The sequence below is a fragment of the Aquarana catesbeiana genome, linkage group LG02 (genome assembly GCF_042186555.1).
Source record: "Aquarana catesbeiana isolate 2022-GZ linkage group LG02, ASM4218655v1, whole genome shotgun sequence".
Lineage (NCBI taxonomy): Eukaryota > Metazoa > Chordata > Amphibia > Anura > Ranidae > Aquarana > Aquarana catesbeiana.
In genome coordinates this window covers 605,098,774-605,125,883 of record NC_133325.1, presented here as the reverse complement: position 1 = coordinate 605,125,883, position 27,110 = coordinate 605,098,774, and the positions used below count along the sequence as shown (strand labels likewise).

General features: G+C 41.1%; 1 protein-coding gene across 4 annotated transcripts in view; it reads left to right on the top strand.

Moving 5' to 3' along the window:
• SYTL5 (synaptotagmin like 5) overlaps positions 1–27,110 on the top strand; it is a 315,672-nt gene that overhangs the window by 256,361 nt on the left and 32,201 nt on the right. For all 4 annotated transcript variants that reach the window (XM_073616346.1, XM_073616343.1, XM_073616344.1 and 1 more), the window contains 2 exons: positions 19,530–19,708; positions 23,031–23,133. In XM_073616346.1, coding sequence (XP_073472447.1) covers positions 19,530–19,708; positions 23,031–23,133 — 282 coding nt within the window. The remainder of the gene's footprint in view (positions 1–19,529; positions 19,709–23,030; positions 23,134–27,110) is intronic.

Here is a 27,110-nt window from a genome sequence, read left to right as displayed (position 1 = left end):
AATGTGTGGGAAAAGAAAAGCACAACACTGAGCAAAAACCATGTATAAAGGCAGAAGTAAAAATAACAAGAAATAAAATATGCAATGATTAAACCCTGCAGTGCTTAAAGGGGACGGCCTCAAAGGGAAAGTTTACCAAACACAGTATACAGTACATTAAAATGATCTCAACAGCAAGGAGTAATGGCTTTAAGCTTGTGTATCCACATTAACTCAATGACATTTTGAAACTTGCCTCTCTTACTGTTCCAAAAATCCAAATGGATGGTGATGAAATGTCAAGCAGTATTAAACCCCAAAAACAAAAATGTTATATATTGAAGCTTACCAATCCTTACTGTGGTCGCCGCATTTTTTTTTCTAGGGTTTTATCCACTCATTTCACCCGGTGATCTGGCCTGTAACACCTTTTCTGCCTTAGGCTCCTTTCAGACTGGGTGGATCCGTCCAAGCGGATCCGTCTGCTCAGCGGGGGGGAGGGTCTGCCCACTGATCCCCGCTGAGCTGGCGGATGACAGGTCCTTGTCCGTTCCGCTATATAGAGCTGATACGGACACAGCGCGCTCTCCTCTATGGGGCTGTCGGATGGAAACTAACTGCATATCCGTTTCCATCTGATTGTCATCCGATACGCTGGAGGGATGGTGAACATTTTGCCATCTATCTGTTTTATAGCGTGAGGTCCAGGCGGACTTGATCGGTCTGCTTGTGTGAAAAGGGCTTTAGCCTGTCTGCATCCTGGATGAAATAGTAAATCGGACACCTTTGGACAGCAGGATTGTTTGTTTGGACTTGACTAACATATTGAAGTTGAACTCCAGATATCACTTTATAAGAAGTTGAAGCAAACCTTTTTCTTTTTTCCTTTTGGAAAAAAGGTTTTACACTAATGTATAAAGACGGGCCATTGTAAGCACTCCTGTTTGTGTTAAATGGTTTGTCTAAACCCTTTAACTGTCATACTTGCTGGCCAGCTTGGTCTGATAAAGTAAGTTGAAAAATAACACCATACTGGCTGGATCACCAGGTGAAAATAAAGGAAAAAAATACAAAAAATTAAAACGAATGCAGCCATCACATCTAAGGAATGGTAAGATGCAGTGTAATACATTTTGGTTTTAATACCACTTTAAAAAGCCAAAGTGCTTTATTAATGGCAAACCACATTGGATCTTGATTCATCAGTTCATGTAATATTTAAATGTACCTTGGTGCATACTAATTCCCTAGTGGTTTTGGAGAAAACTTCACTAGTGATGTTTACATAGACACAACATTTACACATGGCATGGCCACGTCCATGTACACCAGTTGTGGAAATCAGTTACATGATGCAGTCATAGGGCAAGTGAATAAATCCCTGTTTAAATTAATGCCTCTGCTAAAAAAAAAGACTTAAAGGATAAATTCACCTTTTGTTCATCTTTTTTTTTTTTTTTTTTTTTTTTTCTAAACTCCAGCTTCCCTGTGTACCAGTATAGCAAAAATGTACTACTTTTGCAAAAATAAAACAGCTTTCCATTTATTCTACACATGCTTACCTCACTGTCTTTATGGATGGTTTAAAACACAGATCGATAACTTCTGCCTTACTTCCTGAACAGACTTTAGGTCATGACACCAGAAGGAGTTGACCATCTGATCTCATTAGCAAACACCCTGCATCATCTACCCTCAGCTTCCTGTGTCATGACCTAAAGTCTGTCCAGGAAGTAAGGCAGAAGTAATGGAGCAGTGTTTTTAACCTCTTAAGGACCAGGCCTATTTTTCAGATCCGTTGTTTACAAGTTAAAATAATTTTTTTTGCTAGAAAATTACTTAGAACCCAAAAACATTATTATTTTTTTTTTTTTCAGACACCCTAGAGAATAAAATGGTGGTTGCAATACTTTGTCACACCGTATTTGCACAGTTGTCTTACAAGCGCAATTTTTTGGGAAACACTTTTCTGAATTAAAAAATAAGACAACAGTAAAGTTATCCCAATTTTTTCTATATTGTGAAAGATAATGTTACACCAAGTAAATTGATATCCAACATGCTTCAAAATTGCGCCTGCTCGTGGAATGGTGACAAACTTTGACAGTTAAAAATCTCCATAGGCGACGTTTAAAAATCTCTACAGGTTACCAGTTTTGAGTTAGAGGTGGTCTTGGGCTAGAATTATTGCTCTTGCTCTAACGATCGCGGTGATACCTTGTACAGTATGTGTGGTTTGAACACCATTTTTATATGTGGGCGCGACTTAGGTATGCATTAGCTTCTGCGCGCGAGCTCAGCGGGATGGTGCGCTTTAAAAAAAAAAAAAATTATTATTATTTTACGTTTTTATTTTTTTTATTTTTACACTTTTTTTTAAATGTGGGTCACTTTTATTCTTTTTACAAGGAATGTAAACATCCCTTGTAATAGAAAAAAAGCATGACAGGACCACTTTAATGTGAGATTGTGGGTCAAAAAGACCTCAGATCTCACATTTACACTTTAAAGCAATAAAAAAAAGTCTTTTTTTTTTTTTTTTTTTTTCAATAAAAAAATTCCCCTTTAGGACCATTGGGCGGAAGTGATGTTTTACGGCGGAGACCAGCAGGGAGATGTGAGAGGGGGGGCACCTCTCCCAACGCCGATAAAAGTGATCTTGCGGAAAATCCGCCACAGAGAAGACTTTTATCTGAAAGCGGACTGCCTGCTGTTTAAAAAGATACCGGGGTTGTGGCAGCTATTTGCTGCCATAACCACGGTATTCAACGTATGACAGCGGGCAGTCTGTAATTAGTTAAACAGCCATGAAGACAGCGATGTAAGTGTGTGTAGAATAAATGGAAAGTTGTTTTATTTTTCCAAAAGAAGTACAATAATGCTATATATGTGGTGGCTGACTTTGTTTTATTTTTATTTTTTTCAAGCTAGGAACGTTTTGACAAATACAGAATATATCTGTTAATCTTAACAGAAATGCATTGTCCTTTCCACTACCTATAAGCTGCACAGAAGAATATCTTCCTTCCTAGCTATCTTCTGTAAATGACCAATTGCCCTGCCCTCCATGTAATGAAGAAGAAGAGATCCAGTCATGTTTGTATTCCATATCAGGAGAGCATATTTGGGTGACAACCATGATTCCATGACTCCATAGTTACAGTGGAGGAATGCCATAGCCACCCAGGGACATATATTATGTATTTTGCAGAGTAACCAGATGAAAAAAAGAGTAAGAGGATTGAAAAAACAAAAACAAATGCAGCCGCCAAACCAAGGGCTAATAAGCTGCAATATATTACAATTTTGGTTTTGGATATACTTTAAGCCAATATTGGCTTATACAAAACCATATACTTTTAAATGTTACATATTTCATTTTTTTAATCATTGTTATTTCTACTTTGTTTTTGCACATGGCTTTTAGCTCCATGTTTATTTATAGGAATCTATTTTGTGAAATAGACTTTTATTGGCTTGTAATTACTTATATTTCAGGTGTTTTCATTCATGTGGCTGCTATTTAGTGATGCTTGTTTTATGAGTAGTCCGTAATAAAGCACTTTATTCATTAACTTGTCTGTGTACCTGCTGGGCCTTTTAATTAAGCCAGAATAAAAGCTATTTCAACGGTGAGTTTCGGATCCTTGAAGCGCTTCTTCATTACTGATCTTATGTCGGAGTGAAGTGCTGCTTTTAATGCTGAGCTTTGCACTATTCAGTTTAGATTCCCAGAAGTCTGCTGTGACTTATTCTGAGAAACTTATTCTCAGCTGAGCAAGGGGGTCACGGAGAACCAAGGAGGAAAATTCAGAGTATCCAGATTGAGTAGTGTAATTTACAATTAAATTATTGGCTCCAAAACAGTTGTATGCACAGCTGGCAAAGTCTATTGCTCTGGCAATATACTGAGAATTAAATACAATTGATGTTTGTTGTACCTACTTTTCTAGTGTTTATTAAGTTTATAGAAATATGTGCTTTAATTAAATGTAATTATTATAATTTAGGTAATTTAAATACATTTATTTACTTTATCTAATATACAACATTTTTGAAGATGAGGCAGTATATCCATATAGGTTATGGTAAGAAGGGGTTAAGAAATCAAAAAGCTACTGTGGTAGACTTGATTTTACGGATATTTTATTTTCAGAAAGTAATATATGGATTGCTACACAATGCTTATTGCTGATGGTCATAAAAGATGCTACAAAAAATCCATTACTACATCTCAGTGGGAAGTAGTCCCTAAGCTCTGCTTAATGCTCCATGTACTCATACATGATTGCCATGAATAGGGTGTTAGGCTGGACTTTACAATGTGACAGATAGTAAGCACAGTGTAGCATGCTTTCATCTTATGTAATGAAAGTAAATGCATCAAGGACTGTTAATGTGTAGCTTTTCATTTTATTATTCCCTGGTGGGTACTATACAGAATGACAGCTACAGTACAGTAAAACCAGTCTGTCTGTAGAATAAATACTGCTAAATGTTGCATGAGTGGGCCAATAAAAGCTTTGTAGAGTTACAAAAGGAATATGATGTAAAAGGAATAATTGTTATAAAAACAGTAGCACAGCACAAAAACAATATATGTTTATATGTTTTTAGTTAAATAAGGACAAGTTGCGGGTTATTTACTAATGCCGGAGAGTGCAAAATCTGGTACAGCACTGCATAGAAGCCAATCGCCTTTCAGGTTTTATTGCCAAATCTTAATTGAACAAGCTGAATTTAGAAGCTGATTGGCTGCTATGAACAGCTGCATCAGATTTTGAGTGCACCGGTTTTAATAAATCTCCCCTGCTAACATGTAAAATGAAACACCATGGGCTTGATTTACTAAAGGCAAATAGATTTTGCACTTTGCAAAGTGCAGTTGTTCCAGAGCTTAGTAAATGAAAGAAACTTCACTTTGCAAAGAATACCCAATCACCTGCAAGGAAAATATAAAAAAAAAAACGCAATTTGCTTGCACATGACTGGATGATGGAAATCAGCAGAGCTTCTGCTCATTTACTAAGCTCTGAAGCAACTACTCTTACAGAGTGCAACTGCAATTTGCAAAGTGCACAGTCTACTTGCCTTTAGAAAATCAACCCCACTTTTCTTTAGAAATAAGCAGTTTTCCCAGGTCTGTTATATACAGTATCTCACAAAAGTGAGTACACCCCTCACATTTTTTGTACATATTTTATTATATCTTTTCATGTGACAACACTAAAGAAACAACACTTTGCTACAATGTAAAGTAGTGAGTGTGCAGCTTATATAACAGTGTAAATTTGCTGCCCCCTCAAATTAACTCAACACACAGCCATTAATGTATAAACTGCTGGCAACACCCCTAAGTGAAAATGTCTAAATTGGGCCCATTTAGCCATTTTCCCTCCCCGGTGTCATGTGACTCGTTAGTGTTACAAGGTCTCAGGTGTAAATGGGTAGCAGGTATGTTACATTTGGTGTTATCGCTTTCACTCTCTCATACTGGTCACTGAAAGTGGAACATGGCACATCATGGCAAAGAACGCTCGAAGGATTTGAAAAAAAGGATTGTTGCTCTACATAAATATGGCCTAGGCTATCAGAAGATTGCCAAGACCCTGACACTGAGCTGCAGCACGGTGGCCAAGATCGTACAGTGGTTTAACAGGACAGGTTCCACTCAGAACAGGCCTCGCCATGGTCGGTCCACCAAAGAAAATGAGTGCACATGCTCAGCGTCATATCCAGAAGTTGTCTTTGGGAAATAGATGTATGAGTGCTGCCAGCATTGCTGCAGAGGTTGAAGGGGTGGGGGGTCAGCCTGTCAGTGCTCAGACTATACGCCGCACACTGCATCAAATTGGTCTGCATGGCTGTCATCCCAGAAGGAAGCCCCTTCTAAAGATGATGCTCAAGCGCACTTTCGGACAATCCCTGACCCGCAAATTTGGGCCCGGTATAATATTAAAATACTGAAGGATATTGTGTCGGCTGGATCTCTTTTGATCCTTTCAGGAACTGGCTGGTAAACATGATCTCCCTGCATGGATGTTATTCCGTTACCATCAGTTGTGACATGTATTCTGGGCACAGTTCCCAACACCACCAGATCTCGAATCGGATGTAGTTGAGGATTTACTGGCCCAGGAATCTTTAGCTAAACCTCTGTCCGCAATATATATCTAACCCTCATTCGAAAAGATTCAAAGATGGATGCACTCTGGACCAAGTGGGGGGCTGAGATTACAACCCTCGATAGGGAAACATGGGAGGAGTGTTTTGAGGATAGTTCTAGACTGGTGATATCCTCTAGAGATAATCTAATACAAACAAAATTCTTACACAGAATATACCTTACGCCTCAGAGACTGCATAGAATATACCCACAGAGGTCCCTGTATTGTCGGCGCTGTCAGTCTCCCGAAAGCTCCTACATTCACATGTTTTGGGCCTGTCCCAGACTTTCCCTTTATTGGTCTGCCATAATGGAGGTCATTAATGTCCGTCTGCAACTAGAAATACCCCTGACACCTGAATTAGCCTTTGCTGGGCATACATGACAATGACCAGAGGCCTAGATATACTAAGTTGCTTGTTTCGCTGTTGCTTTTTTATGCAAAATAAGAGATCTTATTAAAATGGAATTCTCATACGTCTCCCACAGTAAGGGCATGGGAGAACTCAGTCAATGCTGTCTTACCTATGCACAAATTGACTTTTATATGAGTAGAAGATGCCCCCAGAAGTACACGAGAGTGTGGCAACCCTAGACTGATTCTGTATGAGGTCTCGCTCACTGCAACCTAGCATCTCTTTCTTTTGAGCGCTGTATTATCTACTGTGGAGGCTGCCCCCCCTCCACCCCTCTCCCCACTCCCCCCCCCCCCCCTTCCCTCATTGCCCTCATGGACCAGTTATTCTAATTCTATTCCGCTTGTTGCTCCTTATCTATAAAGATTATGGACTGCCTATGTACCCACTCTATTGTTTTCAAAATGTTTTGTATTGTGTACCAGCTTTTCTTAAATAAAGACCAACCTTGTTGTTAAAAACAGAAAGATGATGCACAAGAAAGCCCTCAAACAGTTTGCTAAAGACAAGCAGACTAAGGACATTACTGAAACCATGTCTTGTGGTATGATGAGACCAAGATAAACTTATTTGGTTCAGATGGCGTCAAGCGTGTTTGGTGGCAACCAGGTGAGCAGTGCAAAGACAGGTGTGCCTTGCCTACAGTCAAGCATGGTGGTGGGAGTGTCATGGTCTAGGGCTTAATGAGTGCTGCCGGCACTGGGGAGCTACAGTTCATTGAGGGAACCATGATTGCCAACATGTACTGTGACATACTGAAGCAGAGCATGATCCCCTCCCTTTGGAGACTGGGCCACAGGGCAGTATTCCAACATAACAACCCCAAACACACCTCCAAGATGACCACTGCCTTGTTAAAGAAGCTGAGGGTAAAGGTGATGGACTAGCCAAGCATGTCTCCAGACCTAAACCCTATTGAGCATCTGTGGGGCATCCTCAAACGGAAGGTGGAGGAGCGCAAGGTCTCTAACTTCTACCAGCTTTGTGATGTCATCATGGAGGAGTGGAAGTGGAAGAGGACTCCAGTGGCAACCTGTGACGCTTTGGTGAACTTCATGCCCAAGAGAGTTAAGTCAGTGCTGGAATATAATGTTGGCCACACAAAATATTGACACTTTGGGCCCAATTTGGACATTTTCACTTAGGGGTTACTCACATTTGTTGCCAGTGGTTTAGACATTAATGGCTGTGTGTGGAGTTATTTTGATGGGACACCAAATTTACACTGTTATACAAGCTGTACACTCACTACTTTACATTGTAGCAAAGTGTAATTTCTACAGTGTTGTCACATTAAAAGATAAAATAAAATATTAACAAAAATGTGAAGGGTGTACTCACTTTTGTAAGATACTGTACATACAATGGGCTTATTCAATTTTATTGCAGATTCTTACCGGTTTCAGTTCTATACAAATCGATAATCTAGTGCAGTAACCTTCTGAAATGAACAATCACACAATGCTATTTTCTTTTATATAGTTAGCAACCAGTGTGTGTGGTTTTTATTATCTGTCTCAAAATACGAACCAAATTGTTCTCTTCGTACCTCCCAAGACCTCCTGCTCTCTACCTTCTACTCTCTAGCTCCCTTGTCACCTCCTCCCATGCTCGCCTCCTGGACTTCTCCTGAGCCTCTCCTATCCTTTGGAATTCCCTACCCCAATCTATCCGACTATCTCCAACTCTGTCCACTTTTAGGTGATCCCTGAAAACTTTTCTCTTCAGAGAATCTTATCCTGCCCCCACCTAACAACTGTACTTTTATTTTCTCTATCAGCTCATCCCCCACAGTTATTGCCCTTTGTATCACTTGACCCTCCCTTTTAGATTGTAAGCTCTAACGAGCAGGGCTCTTTGATTCCTCCTGTATTGAATTGTATTGTAATTGTACTGTTTGCCCTAACTTTTTAAAGTGATGTGCAAACTGTTGGCGCTATCTAAATCTTGTATAATTAATAATATAATTCCCATGGCCCTACTAAGTTTTTTAGTTGTCAATACTCTCAGCTAGTACCACTTCTTGGGAAAGAGCGTTTCATATTTTTACTGTTCTAACAATAAAGAACCCTTTTCCACAATCATATTTTTCTTCTAACCTCAAATTTAGCCATGTGTTCTCTTCAGAGACCTTAGAGAAAACAGTTTATTGCAGTTACTGAAGTCACCTTTGTATATATCTGTATATTGTAATTGTATCCTCCCTTAAGCCTAATACGCATGGGCTGAATGTCAGGTGACATCGGCCGGTTCAATAGAAACCAGCTGACATTTGGCCCATATGTACTGATATTGGTCTGACAGAAGCCGGCCATTTGGAGGAACTTGACTGAAAAAAGGTTTGGGGATTGGCTCCCGATCAATGGCTGAGAGCACTGACCCAAGTGTTCTGGTGGGGGGTCATCCCCCTATTAGAACACAATGGCTCAGCAGAGGAAATTGCTGTACCAACATTGAATCCTCAGTTTTTTTCCATTCAGCAATGCTGGGTTGAACGAAAAAAACAATTAGTGTGTACTAGGCTCTGAGTGCCTCTTCTCCAGAGTGACTAACTATAATCAATCCTCATAGCTGAGGTCTACCATCCCCCTTGTTGGGTTCCCCATCACTAAACTATTTCTACTTCAACAATGTCTTTCCTGAGAATCAGTGACCAAAACTGAACTGCATATTCAAGATATGTCTGCCATCAAAACACGATGGTGCTGCCAATAGTTATCTATGGTTTTCCACCTAAGGTTTAGTGGTTAGCACTTCTGGCTTACAGCACTAGGGTCTCTGGTTCATTTCTCAGCCAGGACACTCTGCATGGAATTTGCATGTTCTCTCTTTGTTTACATGGGTTTTCCAACCACAATCTGAGAAGATGCCCATAGGTTTATTGGTTCCTCTGTATGTGCACTATGTAAAGCACTGCATAAATTGTTAGTTCTATATAAATATAGCATTAGGTTTTTATGTGCAACGCTATAATCATAGAGGTCCTAATCACTGAGCACTCCGATCCCAAACACACTAAATTATAAAAAATTATAAAAAAATATTGGTAAAAGGTAGAAATTTAACAGTCTTGAAGCTACCAAAGTGCCTGTACACCATGTTGCTTAGTAGCAGATATATATAGCAAAATAGCATGCTGTTATTAATTTATTGGATGTATGTAAGGAGATTTCAACCTGTTTTAACAGCTGCTTGTTTTTTTGTAATTATCATACCTTTTTTTTTTTTTTTTTTTTTTTTTTTTTTTTTTTTTTTTACATATGTTCTCAAAAAGACTGCTAAATGGGTAGTCATGCTTGCTATGATTAAACAATCAGTCCCAGTGTCATAAAATGAGAAAACCTGCATCTTGGCCTGTAGAAGTGCCATATCCTTGGCCAGAATATCGCCAAATAGGAGAGGTTGCTGCAGGAAATGTAGGTACAGTGCTGGGGTTGCCTGAAATGTTACATTCAGATCTGTGCAGACTTCTCAGACAAGCAGGGAGTAGATTTACTGGGACCTTCTATACATGCACAGCCACTGTTTTGCAAAGAATGACATTTCAAGTATTTGGTGGTTTGAAACAGGTTTTAGTAGAATTACAACATGGCCAGTGTAGCGAAGATGTATCCTATTAAATTCTCTAGGGAAGCTAAGTTTTCCTACAAAATCAGTCTGGGAAACTTCATGCTGGTATTCATTTCCTGCAACTGATTGCTATATCACTAAATATTATCCTTATTTTGAATGGCCTAAGCCCTGGTTTACACTTTGTGACTTGCTGCGACTCTTAATTGCTGTCACTCAAGTCGCAGGGACAAAAAATGTAGTTTTTGCTACTCTGAAGCAAGCAGCTTGCTATGGGGGCACCTAACCCGAGCTTCTGCTCCGTGTGTTCATTCAGACATGGAGCTGCTGTTCAGCCCCGCCCCCTCTCTCTCCTGATTGGTTAACTGGCTTTGACAGCAGTGGGAGCCAATAGCACCGCTACTGTGTCTCAGCCAATCAGCAGGGAGAGTCTCGGACGGCCTAGACACTCGTGGACAGAGATGGGGCTCAGGTAAGTATTAGGGGGGCTCCTGCACACAGAAGGCTTTTTATCTTAAAGGGGTTGTAAACCCTTGGTTTTTCACCTTAATGCATTCATGCATTAACCACTTGACCACTGGGCACTTAAACCCCCTTAATAACCAGACCAATTTTCAGCTTTTGGTGCTCTCACATTTTGAATGACAATTACTCAGTCATGCAAAACTGTATCTATATGAAATTTTTGTCCTTTTTTTCACACAAATAGAGCTTTCTTTTGGTGGTATTTAATCACCGCTGGGTTGTTTATTTTTTGCGCTATAAAAGAAAAAAGACCGAAAAATCTGTAAAAAAAAAAAATGCATTTTTCTTCGTTTCTGTTATAAAATTTTGCAAATTAGTAAGTTTCTTCATATATTTTGGCCAAAATTTATACCGCTACATATCTTTGGTAAAAATAACCCAAATCGGTGGATATTATTTGGTCTTTGTGAAAGTTATAGAGTCCAAAAGCTATGGTGCCAATATCTTAAAATTGATCACACCTGAATTACTGACGGCCTATCTCAATTCTTGAGACCCTAACATGCCAGAAAAGTACAAATACCCCCCAAAATGACCCCTTTTTGGAAAGAAGACATTCCAAGGTATTTAGAAAGATGCATGGTGAGTTTTTTTGAAGTTGTCATTTTTTCCCACAATTCTTTGCAAAATCAAGTTTTTGTTTTTTTTTCACAAAATTGTCATATTAGCAGGTTATTTCTCAGACATCGCATATGCATACCACAAATTACACCCCAAAACACATTCTGCTATTACTCCCGAGTATGGCGATACCACATGTGTGAGACTTTTACACAGTGTGGCCACATACAGAGACCCAACATGCAGGGAGCACCTTCAGGCATTCTGGAGCATCCAGGCCAATTCTGACATTTCTCTCCTACATGTAAAAATCATCATTTATTTGCTAGAAAATTACATAGAACCCCAAAACATTATATATGTTTTTTTAGCAAAGACACTAGAGAAAACAATAGCGGTCATTGCAACTTTTTATCTTGTACGATATTTGCGCAGCAATTTTTCGAACGCTTTTTTTTGGAAAAAAAACAGTTTTGTGCTTTAAAAAAAACAAAACAGTAAGGTTAGCCCAATGTTTTTGCATAATATGAAAGATGAAGTTATGCCGAGTAAATAGATACCTAATATGTCACCTTTCAAAATTGCACACACTTGTGGAATGGCGCCAAACTTCGCTACTTAAAAATCCCCATAGGCGACGCTTTAAAATTTTTTACTGGTTACAAATTTTGAGTTACAGAGGAGGTCTAGGGCCAAAATTATTGCTCTCACTCTACCGATCGCAGCGATACCTCACGTGTGGTTTGAACACCTTTTCATATGTGGGTGGGGCTTACGTATGCATTCTCTTCTGCATGCGAGCACATGGACAGGGGCACTTAAAAAAAAATTTTTTATTGTTCATTTTACTTTATTTATTTTAGTTTGACACTTTTTTCCAAAAAAAAATTTTTTTTGATCAGTTTTATTCCTATTACAAGGAATGTAAACATCCCTTGTAATAGGAATATGGCATGACAGGTCCTCTTTACAGTGAGATATGGGGTCAATAAGACCCCACATCTCACCTCTAGGCTGTGCCTGAAAAAAAAAAAAAAGATCCTGCCTTCGATCCTAGCGGTGAGTCGGTAGAAGCACCGGAGGGCGGCGGGAGGGGGGGACGTCCCCTCTCGCCTCCCGTAAGAACGATCAAGCAGTGGAACAGCCTCTATGATCATTCTTATGGTGTAGGGAATGGCCGGATGAAAAAGCTGATATCTGAATAATGCCTGTAGCTGCAGGCATCATTCAGATATCCCCGCACAAATTCAAGGACGTCGTATGATGGCAGACGGGAAGTGGTTAAAATGCTTTTTTTTTTTTTTTTAACACAAAGTTGTCCATTTATACAATATTTCTAACACATAGCATGTACATACCAAAAATGACACCCCAAAATAGATTCTCCTTCTCCTCCTGAGTACGGCGATACCACGTGTGAGACTTCCACAGCCTGGCCACATACAGAGGCCGAGTATGGCTGGGTATGGCTGAGTATGGATGAACATGGCTGAGCATGGCTGGATATTGCTGGGTATGGCAGAGTATGGCTGGGTATCACCGAGTATTGCAGAGTATGGCTGGGTATCGCGGGGTATTGCAGAGTATGGCTGGGTATGGCAGAGTATTGCGGGTTATGGCAGAGTATTGCAGAGTTTTGCGGGGTATTGCAGAGTATGGCAGGGTATTCCTAAGTATGGCTGAGCATGGCTGGGTATGGCAGAGTATGGCTGGGTATCACCGAGTATTGCGGGGTATGGCTGGGTATTGCGGGGTATAGCAGAGTATTTTGGGGTATTGCAGAGTATTTGGGGTATTGTGGGGCATTGTAGAGTATTGTGGGGCATTATTGTGGGGCATTGCAGAGTATTGTGGGGCATTGCAGAGTATTGTGGGGCATTGCAGAGTATTGCGGGTTATGGCAGAGTATTGCAGAGTTTTGCGGGGTATTGCAGAGTATGGCAGGGTAAGGCAGGGTATTGCTAAGTATGGCTGGGTATGGCAGAGTATGGCTGGGTATCACCGAGTATTGCAGAGTATGGCGGGGTATTGCAGAGTATGGCGGGGTATGACAGAGTATTGCAGAGTATTGTGGGGTATCGTGGGGCATTGCAGAGTATCGTGGGGCATTGCAGAGTATCGTGGGGCATTGCAGAGTATCGTGGGGCATTGCAGAGTAGTGCAGGGTATTGCAGAGTAGTGCAGGGTATTGCAGAGCATTGAGGGATGGCTGAGTATGGATGAATGGATGGCAGTTGTCACTGAGCAGCGCTGTGGACAGATGCAGCCCACTGTGCTGCTACCATCCATCCATCCCCCTCTCCTCTCACAGTGTACCGATCGGTACAGAGAGGGGACGAGAGTAACTGGCGTCATGACATGACGCCAGTTTGTTTACATGTGATCGCTCCGTCATTTGATGGAGCAATCACATGGTAAACGGCCGCGATTAGCGGCCATTTACCGAGATCCGTGATGCGTCGGGTCCTCTGGACCGGGCGGTCACGGATGCTCTCGAGTGCGCGCCCTAGGGGGCGCGCGAGAGCGGAGTTCTGGGAGGACGTCCCTGGACGCCCTCCCAGAGTTAAGCAATCGCCCTGTAGCCTTCATTTGGCTATGGGCCGGTTGTTAAGTGGTTAAGGTGAAAAACCTCCTGTGATGCAGCAGCCCCCCAGAGCCCCCTTTTTACTTGCCTGAACCCAGTCTTTCCAGTGACGGGGACGAGCACACCAGCTTCAGCCAGTGTCTCGGGTCCTGATTGGATAGATTGATAGCAGCGCAGCCATTGGCTCCCGCTGCTGTCAATCAAATCCAATGCTGCTGTCAATCAAAGTCTGTGTCAATGGACGCAGCAGCAGGACACAGGAGCGCACCCGCACGAGTGCCACCCGAGGGAGTGCATCTCTCCAATGAAGCACTCGAGAAGAGGAGGAGCCAGGAGCACCGCTAAGAGAAGCCAGAAGAGGAGGATCGGGGCCACTCTGCAAAACCAACTGCACAGAGGAGGTAAGTATGACACTTTTTTTTTTTTTTAAAACAAACCTTTACACATCCTTTAACCACTTCAGATCCATACTATAGCTGAATGATGGCTACAGCGCGGACCTACTTTGCCGGGAGGCCCTTTGCACGCTCTCCGCGCACCCCCTGCAGGGCACGCATGGCACGTGCTGTGATCACCGGGTCAATGAGACTCTGGTGATCGCAGATCGGAGTAAGGGGTCGATCCCGACCCCTTACCACGTGATCAGCAGTCAGCCAATGACAGCTGATCATGTGATGTAAACATAAGATTGGTAATCATTTTTTTTTTTTCCTCATCGGCTTCTGTGCAAGGGACATCGGTCCCTAAGAGGAAGAGGCGAAGTCGCCTCATCTGTGCCAACCAGTACCGCCTGCAAGTGCCACCTTCCAGTGCCCACAGTGCCATGAATTAGTGCCCACCAGTGCATAACAATGCCAGCAATCAGTGCCACCTATCAGTGCCAATCAGTGCCACCTAGCAGTGCTGCCTAACAGTGTCACCTATCAGTGTCGATCAGTGCCCATCACTGCCACCTATCAGTGCCCACCAGTGCCGCCTTATAAGCGCCCATCAATGCAGCCTATCAGTGTCCATCAGCGTACATCAATGAAGGAGAAAAATTACCTGTTTGCAAAATGTATTTACAAAATATAAAACTGTTTTGTTTTGTTTTTTTAAACAAGAGGTGATCAAATACCACCAAAAGACAGCTCTATTTGTGGGAAAGAAATGATAAAAAATTTCATTTGGGTACAGTGTTGTATGACCGCACAATTGTTGTTCAAAGAGTGACCTCGCTAAAAGCTGAAAATTGGTCTGGGCCGGAGGGGGGTTTAGGTGCCCAGTAAGCAAGTGGTTAATGCATACAATGCATTAGGATAAAAACCCTTCTGACTTGACAACCCCTTTAATCCAAAATGTTGCCAAATTTACCACTCATACTTTTTCATATTAGGCCTTGTTTAACCCCTTGGAGCAGGTGCCTCACGACACTTCAAGGGGTTTAGGATGCCGGGAGGCAGGGCGGGGTTTATGATCATGTGACGGCGTTCACATGATCGGAAAGCTCTCGTTCGTAAGCAGCGTTTGTAAGCTTTCCATTAGGTGCCGGAAGTGTGCAGGGCTCGCGCTCTCAGCATAGCTGTATTTGCACCAGCGCATACAAAAAAACACACACAAAATTAAACTTTTGGTGGGGTGGGGGGGCATTTTTTAGCACCCCTGACCACCCTCCTTAATCTAATATGGTGGCCAGAGACATACCTCCCAACTATTTGAAATGGGAATGAGGGACACCTATTGGCAAAAGTATGTAGGCATAGGACACACCCCCTGCCATGTCCCCTCTAAAGGGGAATTATACAAAAAAAATGATTAAACCCACAAGTGCTTTTTTTTTTACCACTACTATTCCATTACACTGACTTTTGAAATAAACAAATTCAGCCATTTAAAAATTGGATGAAAGGTTTAGCACTGGGAAATACTTTTTGATAGATAAGTAGTGCATTTTTTACACAACTGTATAGCTCAGACTGGTAATGAGGGGCAAATGAGAAGGAAAGAGGGACAGAGGGACTTTGTTTAGAATGGGGGTCAGTCCCTCGAAATCCGGGACAGTTGGGAGCTATGCAGAGGGGGTGAACATGTGCCGCTACAGAAATTATAACAGGTCGTATATACAGTATAAGGGGCTGTGCTACTACCTGTTGCAACTTATTCAAGTGTAATGCACGTGGTTGTGGTGCATTTGCAGCCTTTCAAAGGTTAAAACAGGTGGGGGAGGCGAAATCTCGCTTCCACCGTGAATTGCTATTCAGAGAAGCAGCAGTGACATCTACAATTGTTGATAAGACCTTCATTTTGTACTTTCTATTTTCGTCCTGAAGTTTTTACAATAAATATATAGCATTCTCCTCACAACTGTGATTAGATTAACAGCTCACTTAAATCTCTTTTTTCGATGGTACATTAGCGTGCTCACCTGCTGTAAAGTCTTTTTAAAAGAAATCAATAGCAAATAATTCAAAGGCTGTTACCTTGTGACTATTGCTAAGCTCTTTGGAGATTATGGATGTTTTTTAAGCTTCTGCTTGAAAAAGAATAGGCAATGCTTCAGCAGTTATAAAAATACAAATGGGATGGATTACTCAGCAGATGGCCAATTTATTGGAAGCTTTTCTTCGTTTTGCTCAGTATAGCTGTTAGATTTTGTGATAAAGTAACCAGTGAGAATAGAAATATGGCGGCTGAGCTGACTTGTTTTAAAGATGAAATATGGAGGCTGACAGAATTGACTTGTTTTAAAAGGCTTTGGTATAACCTAATGAGTCACTGAGATTTGTAATGTTCAAATTTACTAGGTAGTAAAGCACCACCTTTGAATCAAGAGAGCTTTGGCAGTTTCCATGTTGCTATCATCGATCGGTTCCTGAACTCCAGAAGATTTTAGCCCCTTCATGGCCAGGCCATTTTTTTATTATATCTTTTCATGTGACAACACAAGAAATTACGCTTTGCTACAATGTAAAGTAGTGAGTGTACAGCTTGTATAACAGTGTAAATTTGCTGCCCCCTCAAAAAAACACACAGCCATTAATGTCTAAACCGCTGGCAACAAAAGTGAGTACACCCCTAAGTGAAAATGTCCAAATTGGGCCCAAAGTGTTAATATTTTGTGTGGCACCTTTGTTTTCCAGCACTGCTTTACCCACTTGGGCATGGAGTTCACCAGAGCTACACAGGTTGCCACTGGAGTCCTCTCCCACTCCTCCATGATGACATCACGGAGCTGGTGGATGTTAGAGACCTTGCGGTCCTCCATCTTCCGTTTCCGTAGAGTTTAGGTCTGGGGACATGCTTGTCCAGTCCATCACCTTTACCCTCAGCTTCTTTAGCAAGGCAGTGATCGTTTTGGAGGTGTGTTTGGGGTCTTTATCATGTTGGAATACTGCCCTGCAGCCCAGTCTCCAAAAGGAGGGGATCATGTTCTGCTTAGGTATGTCATAGTACATGTTGGCATTCATGGTGCCCTCAATAAACTGTAGCTCCCCAGTGCCGGCAGCACTCATGCTGCCCCAGACCATGACACTCTCACCACCATGCTTGACTGTAGGCAAGAAACACTTGTCTTTGTACTCCTCACCTGGTTGCCACCACACACGCTTGACACCATCTGAACCAAATAAGTTTATCTTGGTCTCATTAGACCACAGGACATGGTTCCAGTAATCCATGTCCTTAGTCTGCTTGTCTTCAGAAAACTGTTTGTGGCCTTTTTTGTGCATCATCTTTAGAAGAGGCTTCCTTCTGGGATGACAGCCATGCAGACCAATTTGATGCAGTGTGTGGCATATGGTCTGAGCACTGACAGGATGACCCTCCACCCCTTCAACCTCTGCAGCAATGCTGGCAGCACTTATAGGTATATTTCCCAAAGACAACCTCTGTATATAACGCTGAACATGTGCATTCAGCTTCTTTAGTCAACCATGGTGAGGCCTCTTCTGAGTGGAACCTGTGCTGTTAAACCACTGTATGGTCTTGGCCACCCTGGTGCAGCTCAATTTCAGGGTCTTGACAATCTTCTTATAGCCTAGGCCATCTTTATGTGGAGTAACAATTCTTTTTTCATATCCTCAGAGAGTTCTTTGCCATGAGGTGCCATGTTGAACTTCCAGTGATCAGTATGAGAGAGTGAGAGCGATAACACCAAATTTAACACACCTGCTTCCCATTCACACCTGAGATATTGTAACACTAACGAGTCACATGACACCAGGGAGGGAAAATGGCTAACTGGGCCCAATTTGGACATTTTCACTTAGGAGTGTACTCACTTTTTGTTGCCAGCAGTTTAGATATTAATGGCTGTGTGTTGAATTATTTTGAGGGGACAGCAAATTTACACTGTTATACAAGCTGTACACTCACTACTTTACATTGTAGCAAAGTGTAATTTCCTCATTGTTGTCGCATGAAAAGATATAATAAAATATTTACAAAAATGTGATGGGTGAACTCACTTTTGTGAGATACTGTGGTGTTTTTTTTTTTTTCTTTTACACTACTAATGGCAGTGATCAGTGACTTATAATGTGACTATGACAGTGTGGTCGGCAAACTGACACTAATGGGGGGGGGGTCTGACTGTCACTGACATCACCAATGACATTAATGCAGTGATAATACCGTACATTGTCACTGTACTAATGACACAGGCTGGAAAGGGGTTAACATCTAGGCGATCAAGGGGTTAAATGTGTGCCTAAATTTGTAAAATATGCTGCTTTTACTAATAGATCTCTTAGTTTCTAATCTTTTCTTTGAAGGGATGTGAAACAGAGAGATTGCTCCCTCTGTACAGAGCTCTGTGTGGGTTGTCCACACAGAGCTCTGGGATGTAATTGTACACAGCCGATCAGCAGGTCCGGGTGTGAATCATTGGTCAGGACTCACTGACAGGCTCCTGCTGTGCACAATCACAGCAGGTGACGGCGGAGGGGGCGCACATGTGCACGCCCTACCGCCAGAAGCAGGCAGCAATGTATGGGTACTCTGCTTTGCCTCTGTGGGTCGCCCATCTGCATTACATTGCGGGCAGGCGGTCTGCAAGTCATTAAAATTAGTTCTGCTGATGACCCAATCATATTGCTTTTGCAGCTTTTTAATAGCACTGAGTCTACCAGTGTGTGATAAAAGTACCTGCCAGATCTTGAGACCCAGATACTTGGTATACGTAAATACTGGGAAAATCTGAGTAGTAGAAATGGGCATGGCATCTGTCATCCAGATTTTTTTTATATTATATATATATATATATATATATATATATATATATATATATATATATATATATATATATATATATATATATATTTTTTTTAATTTTTTTTGCAAATTCGTTTTTGCATAGTACTAAAAGAGAAACAAAATAAAAAAAAACACACCTCGCCACGCAGGGCGGGAATTATAACATAACATTAACATTTCATCCAGAATATTTCTGATTTGGGTTGTCGGGTAAGGACTTGTTCCACAAATAATATGGATTGGATGATATTGGATGATTTTGTTTATGAATGTAGTAATTGAGCAATTTGGGTTTTTTTTGTTTTTTTTTTATATGAACTATTTCTAACTCAAACAACTTTAGTGATTTATTTTCAGAAATTATTGTGCTATAAGTTAACTGGTAAAAAATGTCAGTACTGTTTTATGATTTACTTTTGATGCTGGAGACAACATGTCCAATTTCTACTACACGATCACTTCATGGAATATTTTTTTCTCCCTTCTCTTTTTGCAGACAAGTCTTAATAGCATGACAAGTGTCTACAGTGAAGGTTGGGACTATGATAATACAAAAGTCTCTGGAGAACTTGTACTCAATCTTAGTTACAGCTATAAAACTGGTGCTTTGAATGTTCTGGTGAAGAGCTGTAAAAATCTAGCAATTGCTGATGAGAAAAAGAATCGAACAGACCCGTAAGCATAAAATGTTTTACTTTTATATGATATAGTGTAGTCAAATTTTAAATATTTTTATTGAATACAAGCTTTTTTTTTTTTTTTTTTTTTTTTTTTAATTGAAAAAATGTTTTCTTACAAATATTTGAAGCAACAATAATGGAACATATACATATGTACTGTCTACCCTCAAGTTGTAAAGCGCTACGTAAACTGTTGGCGCTATATAAATACTGTATAATAATAAATAATAAAAAACATATGAGAAGTAGTCAACTATGGATACACTGAAAATGTGTGTTCTCATAAACAGATGGCTATCTTATGTGGCATAATAACGAAGTGTCACTTCAAATAACTATTGTTATAGAAGGAAAACAACAAAAGAATAATAAATAAAAGAAGATAAAATAATGGAAAGAAAGAAAAACTTTATAAAAATTAAAAAAAACATTAGGGTACAGTCATATGGAGGTATCTGTTTGAAATGTATGCATTCATTGATGTCTTGTAAATAAACCAAGGATTCCATTTGCTTTCTTGGTATTATTGATTGTATGAAAAATATTCTCCATGATCTTAACATCTTCTATTCTTGCTAATATTTGTGAAAAGGGTACAACTCTAGATTTCCAATGGTAAGCGATTGTCAAGTGTGTGGCGACACGTATCATGTGGATTAATTGTAGCAGAGGTGGGTGAATATCTGGAACACTTTGAAATAGCAAACAGTTAAGGTGGGTAAGAACAATGTTTTTACCTGCAAGACTATTGATAAGGGTAAAAAACTTCCTTCCATGTAGGAGATAACTGTTCACACTCCCAAAATATGTGGAGGAATGTCCCTGGAATTGGACAACCCCTAAAGCAGTTTGGAAAGACTTCTGGGTAGATTACATTTAGATGAGAAGATGTGTAATACCATCTGGTGAAAAGTATCACTGCTGTCTGATTAAGTACATTTGCATAGGTTGACCCCCATAAATAAACCATTCTGTAATGGTCAACTGTGTGTTTATTTCAGATTCCCATTTGAGCATATATGGTAATTTATCGGAAAGGGTATCGGTGTTAAGATCATTATACATAGTTGATATAAGACCTGTCCATCTTGGGTACTTAAAACATATATGTTTGTAAATGGTCAGTGGAGATTTTAAGGCTGGGTTCACACCTATGCGAATTGGATGTGGCTTACACTGCATCCAATTCGTAGAACATTTTAAAATGTATTATCTTCAATCAGTCTGGTTCACATATGTGCGTTGCATTCTCACTCCGCATTGCCAACAAAACACGTGCGTTTTATAGGCAGCTCAGTGCGAATTGCAGGCACATATTCTTCTATGGGAGCACATCTGATTCGCAAATGCGTTCCGTTGTGAACAGGCATTCTCTCCCCGTCCTCACTACACCCTCCCCCCCAATCAACTGATTTGCAGATACAACGGAGAGGAAGCGCTGAACAGCTGCTTTTTCTCTTCGCACAGAGAACGGAGCTGGAATTCGCACTGGACTGGTGTAAGTCCAGCCTGAAGGTTTGGGAAAGTGGGTTTCATAGAAGGATCAAATTTGAAGGTAATTGTGGTGTTCTGAGATGGGGGCTCCCTTTTAACTCCTGAAATGTATTAAGAGATAAAAGTATCACCATTATAGAAGTCTGATAGCTTGGTTAATTTATTCCTTATCCACTATTAAAAATTACCTGGGAAAAAATAAGCTAATTTAAGTCTAGGGAAAAGATGTGCTAGGAGAGGTATGAACACTAAAGTTTGTTCTTTTTTACATTTGTTCCAAAAATGTAAATATCTCTATATGGAGCGCTCTGCTGTTCAAATTAGGACCCCATAGTTCTTCCCTTTTCATGTACCATTTACCACCTATTCCTGTAGGATCAGAACAGTTTTTTTTCTGGGCTTCTTCGTAATAGCAGCAAGGACTGAATCTTCTCTGCTAAGCAATCCATGTCCAGATCAATTTTCAGAGACATTTTAGAGGCGGTAAGGAGGCAATATGTTGCCTCCTCACCACCTATTTTAACCCTCTTAATGCAGCATCGCCACACCGCAACCGCATGCAGTGCACACAGTTGCGGGTTGGTTGCACTGCAGCCCCATTCACCTGGGGGTATACCTCCAGCTGCAGCCACAATGTGTGTACAGCTAAAGGGGGAGCAGTTGGGGGTGGTAAAAAAAAGCTCAACCACCTGGTTTTACCACCCTCCAACCTCACATGTGAACAAACACTTGGTTCTCATCTGTGCGACTGTGTGCTGCATGTAGGGCAGTCCATTCATTTTAAAGGGCTGCCCTACCTGCAGCAATGCAAAGAAAGAAGTCCCTAACCCTTTTTCTTTAAAAATTGCACTGCACCAAAAACACCCCACGTTTGCCAGTGTTTGTGGTACCATTAAGAATTAATGGCAACCCTAAAGAGCAGAGCATTTGTCTGTGTGTCAGAAATGAGTGCTATTTTGCGTGCGTTCTGCGACGCACAGGAACGTGAACCAAGCATTGGACAGGAGTGCCTTGAGACTAAAAATACTTTTCAAAGGTGCCCTGTCTGGAAAGAGGTTGAGAAACACTGGTCTAGAATGTCCTGTTATGTATGCTGTACGTACTCTATTTGACACTCAATGCTACTGTTATAAACGTTCTACTGCTAATCACAAAAGTATGATCATATAGAATATGAAAACCTTTGCTAGCTTTGTTATCATAAAAACCACAGATTCAGCATTGTGAGCAGTGGGTCTCATTAGGGAATGTTTGCTTTTCACTGTAATATGTAATCATCCACTCTCTGACTTTGATTGGGTTATAAATACATTGGATGCTACAGTAAGCATAATTTTTCCATTAAAAACTGATGTTGGTGAGTGTCAGTGAATGTTTCTTGACTCTGCAAATTTGACTGTTGATTGTATAAATAACTTTACAAAAATTTTGCTGAGTTGAAACCAGATGACAGTTGAGCTAGTAGACTAGGTTTATGCAGAAGAGCAAAACATTGTGTTCTACCCATGAAAGATGAATGAGATCATGCAAAAGGACTAGCCTGAAGAAGCAGAAATAGCTTTAGCTGTCTATAATTGAGTGAGGAGGTAATGTTTTTACTATGGTGTGTTACAATGGAAGGACTATTTGCCAACAGTTAAATATTTGTTGAGATTGTCCCATTTTTTTTTTTAAATTGTTGGAAATGTGTCCACCAATAGCAGTAGAAGCATCGCCAGATCAAGTTTCCAAGTTCACCAGAGGAGTTGATGCCAAGTTTCAATTTTAAAGTTGACTCTTCTAAATGTAAGTTTATTTATGTTTATTTAATTTCACTTTTTCAGGTATGTTAAGTCGTATCTACTTCCAGACAAATCACGGCAAAGTAAGAGGAAGACAAAAGTTAAAACAAATACAACTAATCCAGAGTTCAATGAAGTTCTAAAGGTACAAATTTGTTCTTTTCTTTATGCCTGCAGTTCCTAATTTGATTTCCTCAACCAGCTCATGTTTAGAGGTGCTCTAGAAAATCTGCTCCAATCATGATGACTGTATGAACTATGGTCTCTTCTATGTGTTCCTGGCCAGCACACCTACATGGGGTGTCTAGTAGATTGGACAGATGGATGCAGACAAAGGTTTTCCTGACACAGCATGACAGCATATACGTATGGGTAGGCTCTGTCCCTGCCCTATCTCAGGACCAGTTATACTATAAGAGTAGGTCTCCTCCCTGCCTGCAGCATTCTCTTCTTTTTTTTTCTCTCACTGCTACAGCCGGTTATGCTACTGCTGAAAGTAGGATTTTTCTTTTCCCTCACCTTGCCAGATTCATCTGGCCAAGCCGCACAGGTTCAAGCCTCTCCTGTGACAAAGCTCCCCACTGTACAGACAGACATTAACGCCTATATGGGGGTGACCTCCCTCCTCAAGATCCAGGATAAGGGGGGCGATGCTCCTTCATCATGACGCCGTGGATGGACATTCATTGGACTTTCTGTTTGGACATGAAGCATGCAGGTGTTAAGGCACCACATGGTGCACAAATCTATATTTTTCAGTTACTGCTGCAAGTATGTGGTTAAGCTTGCATTTCTGAAGGGTTGTGTTTGTGTCTGCAAAACTGCTAATGCTGATAACAGGTGTGCTGTTCTGGGCTGAAGCCTTCCTATTAACTGAACAAGCCTGGCCCTACAGTCTTGACTTATTTTCTGCAGGTATGCTGTTTGCATTTCTGAAAAGCATATATCACACATGCGAATCTTACTGGCTGTCCATAGTGCCACTCTATTACTAATGTTTCACAGGTTGAAGTCTGTGTCTGCAGTATTGCTAATGCTTGGACTGATAACACGTGATACTGAGCCCTTTCCTATTAACGCAAGGCCTGGCCCTGCAGACTGGACTCACTGTGTATTGATGCTTGTTTGTGGTATGATCCTTGGCGGTGCATGTGTCTAAGGTAGGTTTAACCTGCTAGTGCTAATTGTCAGGTGACTATTAACTTGCACTGCTTGCCTGTGATAACAGTCATTCATACTATAGAGTTAATGTAATGTGTTTATTTCTATGCATTTACATGCTGACCTTGGTGCTAAAATAAGTCAGGATCTGTTTAGTCACATTCCTTAGTACTTACCTGTTAGCAATATGTTATTGCTTGTGTTATTTGGGGTACCCCACAGAGAGATATGTGGTTTGTAGTGGTTACTACTTATGGCAAATACCCCCAGGCATGGCTCCAGGCTTTCAGCTCATCTGTGAACCAGTAGCAATCAGCCTTCCTAGAGACCAGCAACTTTAACTAAGGTGAGGGCAGGTAGGTATATGCTATATCCTAAAAGAGTGCACATTATTGGCATAATGAGTGTAAATCTCTCCAGCCCTCAACACCAACACCAGTCAACCTGCTTCTGCAACAAGGGACAGATCCTCTTCAGCCCTGAAGGAACCACTATGTAGTTAACTGCCAGAAGAAGCAGATCAAGGGATCTCTACAGTAATCATAGTGGTCTGGTGGTAACTGGTGTGTCCGCCAAAATGCAAAGCAAAGTTGCAGGCCAGATGCAGTGACAAATGGGCAGAGATTGAGAAAGCCTACAGTCACTAATGATTCCATACCAAGCCTAATCAAACAGCTGTGTTTGTTTAAAGGCAACCTCTACCTCAGAGCTTGCTTCTGGGAAATTACTATGGCAAGTTGACATATCAGAAGCTTAACCCCGTCCAAACTGACTGTGTGGAGCTCAGGTACTAAGCTATTCAAACAAAGTCATCTAAAGGGTACCTCTGCCTCAAAAGCAGCTGGCCAAACAGGCTTCATCAAATTAACCAAGGGTGCCATTCTTCCAACAGAAGAAACAATATCCTTTGCAGAGACCCTGGGACAGCAAATAGATCTGGAGATGAAGAAGGTTCATACTACTGTTAAGTAGTGTTTTGTGACCTGCGATTGAGCTAATTTCAGTAGCCAGACTGTCAGGACCCCAGACAGGATGAAAGCAGAGCTCTGGTCAGTGATAAACTCTCTATGATGGCGGATCCTAGATTGAAAATGGAGGAGCCAATGATGCAGTTCAGCCACTGCGGATACAAGACTGTATGCTGTTTCTCTAGTAATCATTGTGGTCAGTGAACCCTTATGACTCATCCCACAAGTAAACACATGCCACTTTAATTCAGAGTGGTGACTGTTCAAGTCGGATCTGGTGATATCTAGAAGGAGGATTAATCCCTTATGTTAATCGCCAATGACCAGATGATAGCCAAAAGGCAAAGTAACGAAGAGTGAATGACAGGTTAAACCTGGGAGAACTATGGCGGAGAATAAAGAATCAATAATCCTCTTTATTTGCCTAAACCCATGCCGCCCAGTAGGGTCAGCTGACAGTTATATGTAAATTTGAGCTTAAGATCCGTGGTCCTGTGCATTAAGGAAGCCAATGGAATTTTCAGTCCTCTCTACCAATTCATTGCATTCCCTCCATGACGCATTTGAGCACAAGGGTTGTGGCTACATGGTCGTTAGTCAAGAGTAAGACTTGAATAACAAGCGGAAGGATGAGGATCCAAAATTCCATAGGGCATCGTTGCAATTAATCTCTCTAGCCATCAGTAAGGCTTGACCTCCACAAATCATACCCCATGATTTCCAAGGAGTATTGTTCATAACGGTGCAACTCCAAGTCACAGCGACTTCAAAGCAGTCCCTACACTACTTTTGATCCCACTGTGATCTAACTTGGGGCCATGGAAATCAAGAATACACAGGCATTGATTCAAGTCGCATAGAAATCGCAGTAAAATCGTGCAATTTTTAGGTTGCAATAGTGGAAACCTAGGCTAAGGCTGTAGATGGTCTTTAGACCTAGCAAGTTGCATAATCGCATGGTTGCATAGTGGGTGAGGTTGAGGATAGACACAAGTCGAGCAAGTCCAACCTATGCGTGTGATTATATGTAGAGGTCGACCGATATGGGTTTTTCTCTGGCCGATGCCGATGCCGATATTTAGAAATCGCGGTGGCCGATGGCCGATATGTGATGCCGATTTTTTTGGGCCGATATATTAGGCCGATTTTTTTTTTTTTTTCTTTTTCCCCCTTCATCTCATAAAATCTAACAGTTAGACCCCTTTCACACTGGGGCGTTTTTTTAGGCGCTTTTGGGCTAAAAATAGCGCCTGTAAAGTGCCTGTAAAACGGCTTCCCTACAGTCTCAGTGTGATATCCCGAGTGCTTTCACACTGAGGCGATGCGCTGGCAGGATGTCTTTGGAGTGGTGTATACCGCTCCTCCACCACTCCTGCCCATTGAAATGAATGCGCACCGCTGCCGAAGCAGCTGCAAAGCGTTTCGGCAGCAGCACTTCAGGGGCGCATTTAACCCCTTCCTCAGCCGCTAGCTGGGTTATAAGCGCCCCGCTAGCAGCCGAATAGCGCCGCTAAAATGACGGTAAAGCCCCGCTAAAACTAACAGCGTTTTACCATCAACGCCTGCCCGCTCCAGTGTGAGAGCAACCTTAAGTAATAAGTGATACAGAAAATTTTTTACATTTAAACATTTATTGAACAAAACAAACCTCCAATCAGTTCACTTGTATGTATAATTTAGATTAAAAAAAAAAATAACTATATCTTAAATATTAAATACACAAAAACGGGTAACCAAAACTTTTGGACGAAAAAAAATGGGCTAACTTTACTGCTTATTTTTTTTAATTAGTGTATTTTATTTTTAAAAATTGCGTTTGAAAGACTGCTGCGCAAATACCGTGTGACATAAAATATTGCAACAACCGCTATTTTATTCCCTAGGGTCTCTGCTAAAAAAAATATATATATAATGTTTGGGGGTTCTAAGTGATTTTCTAGCAGAAAATACAGAATTTTTACTTGTAAGCAACAAATGTCAAAAAAGATTGAGT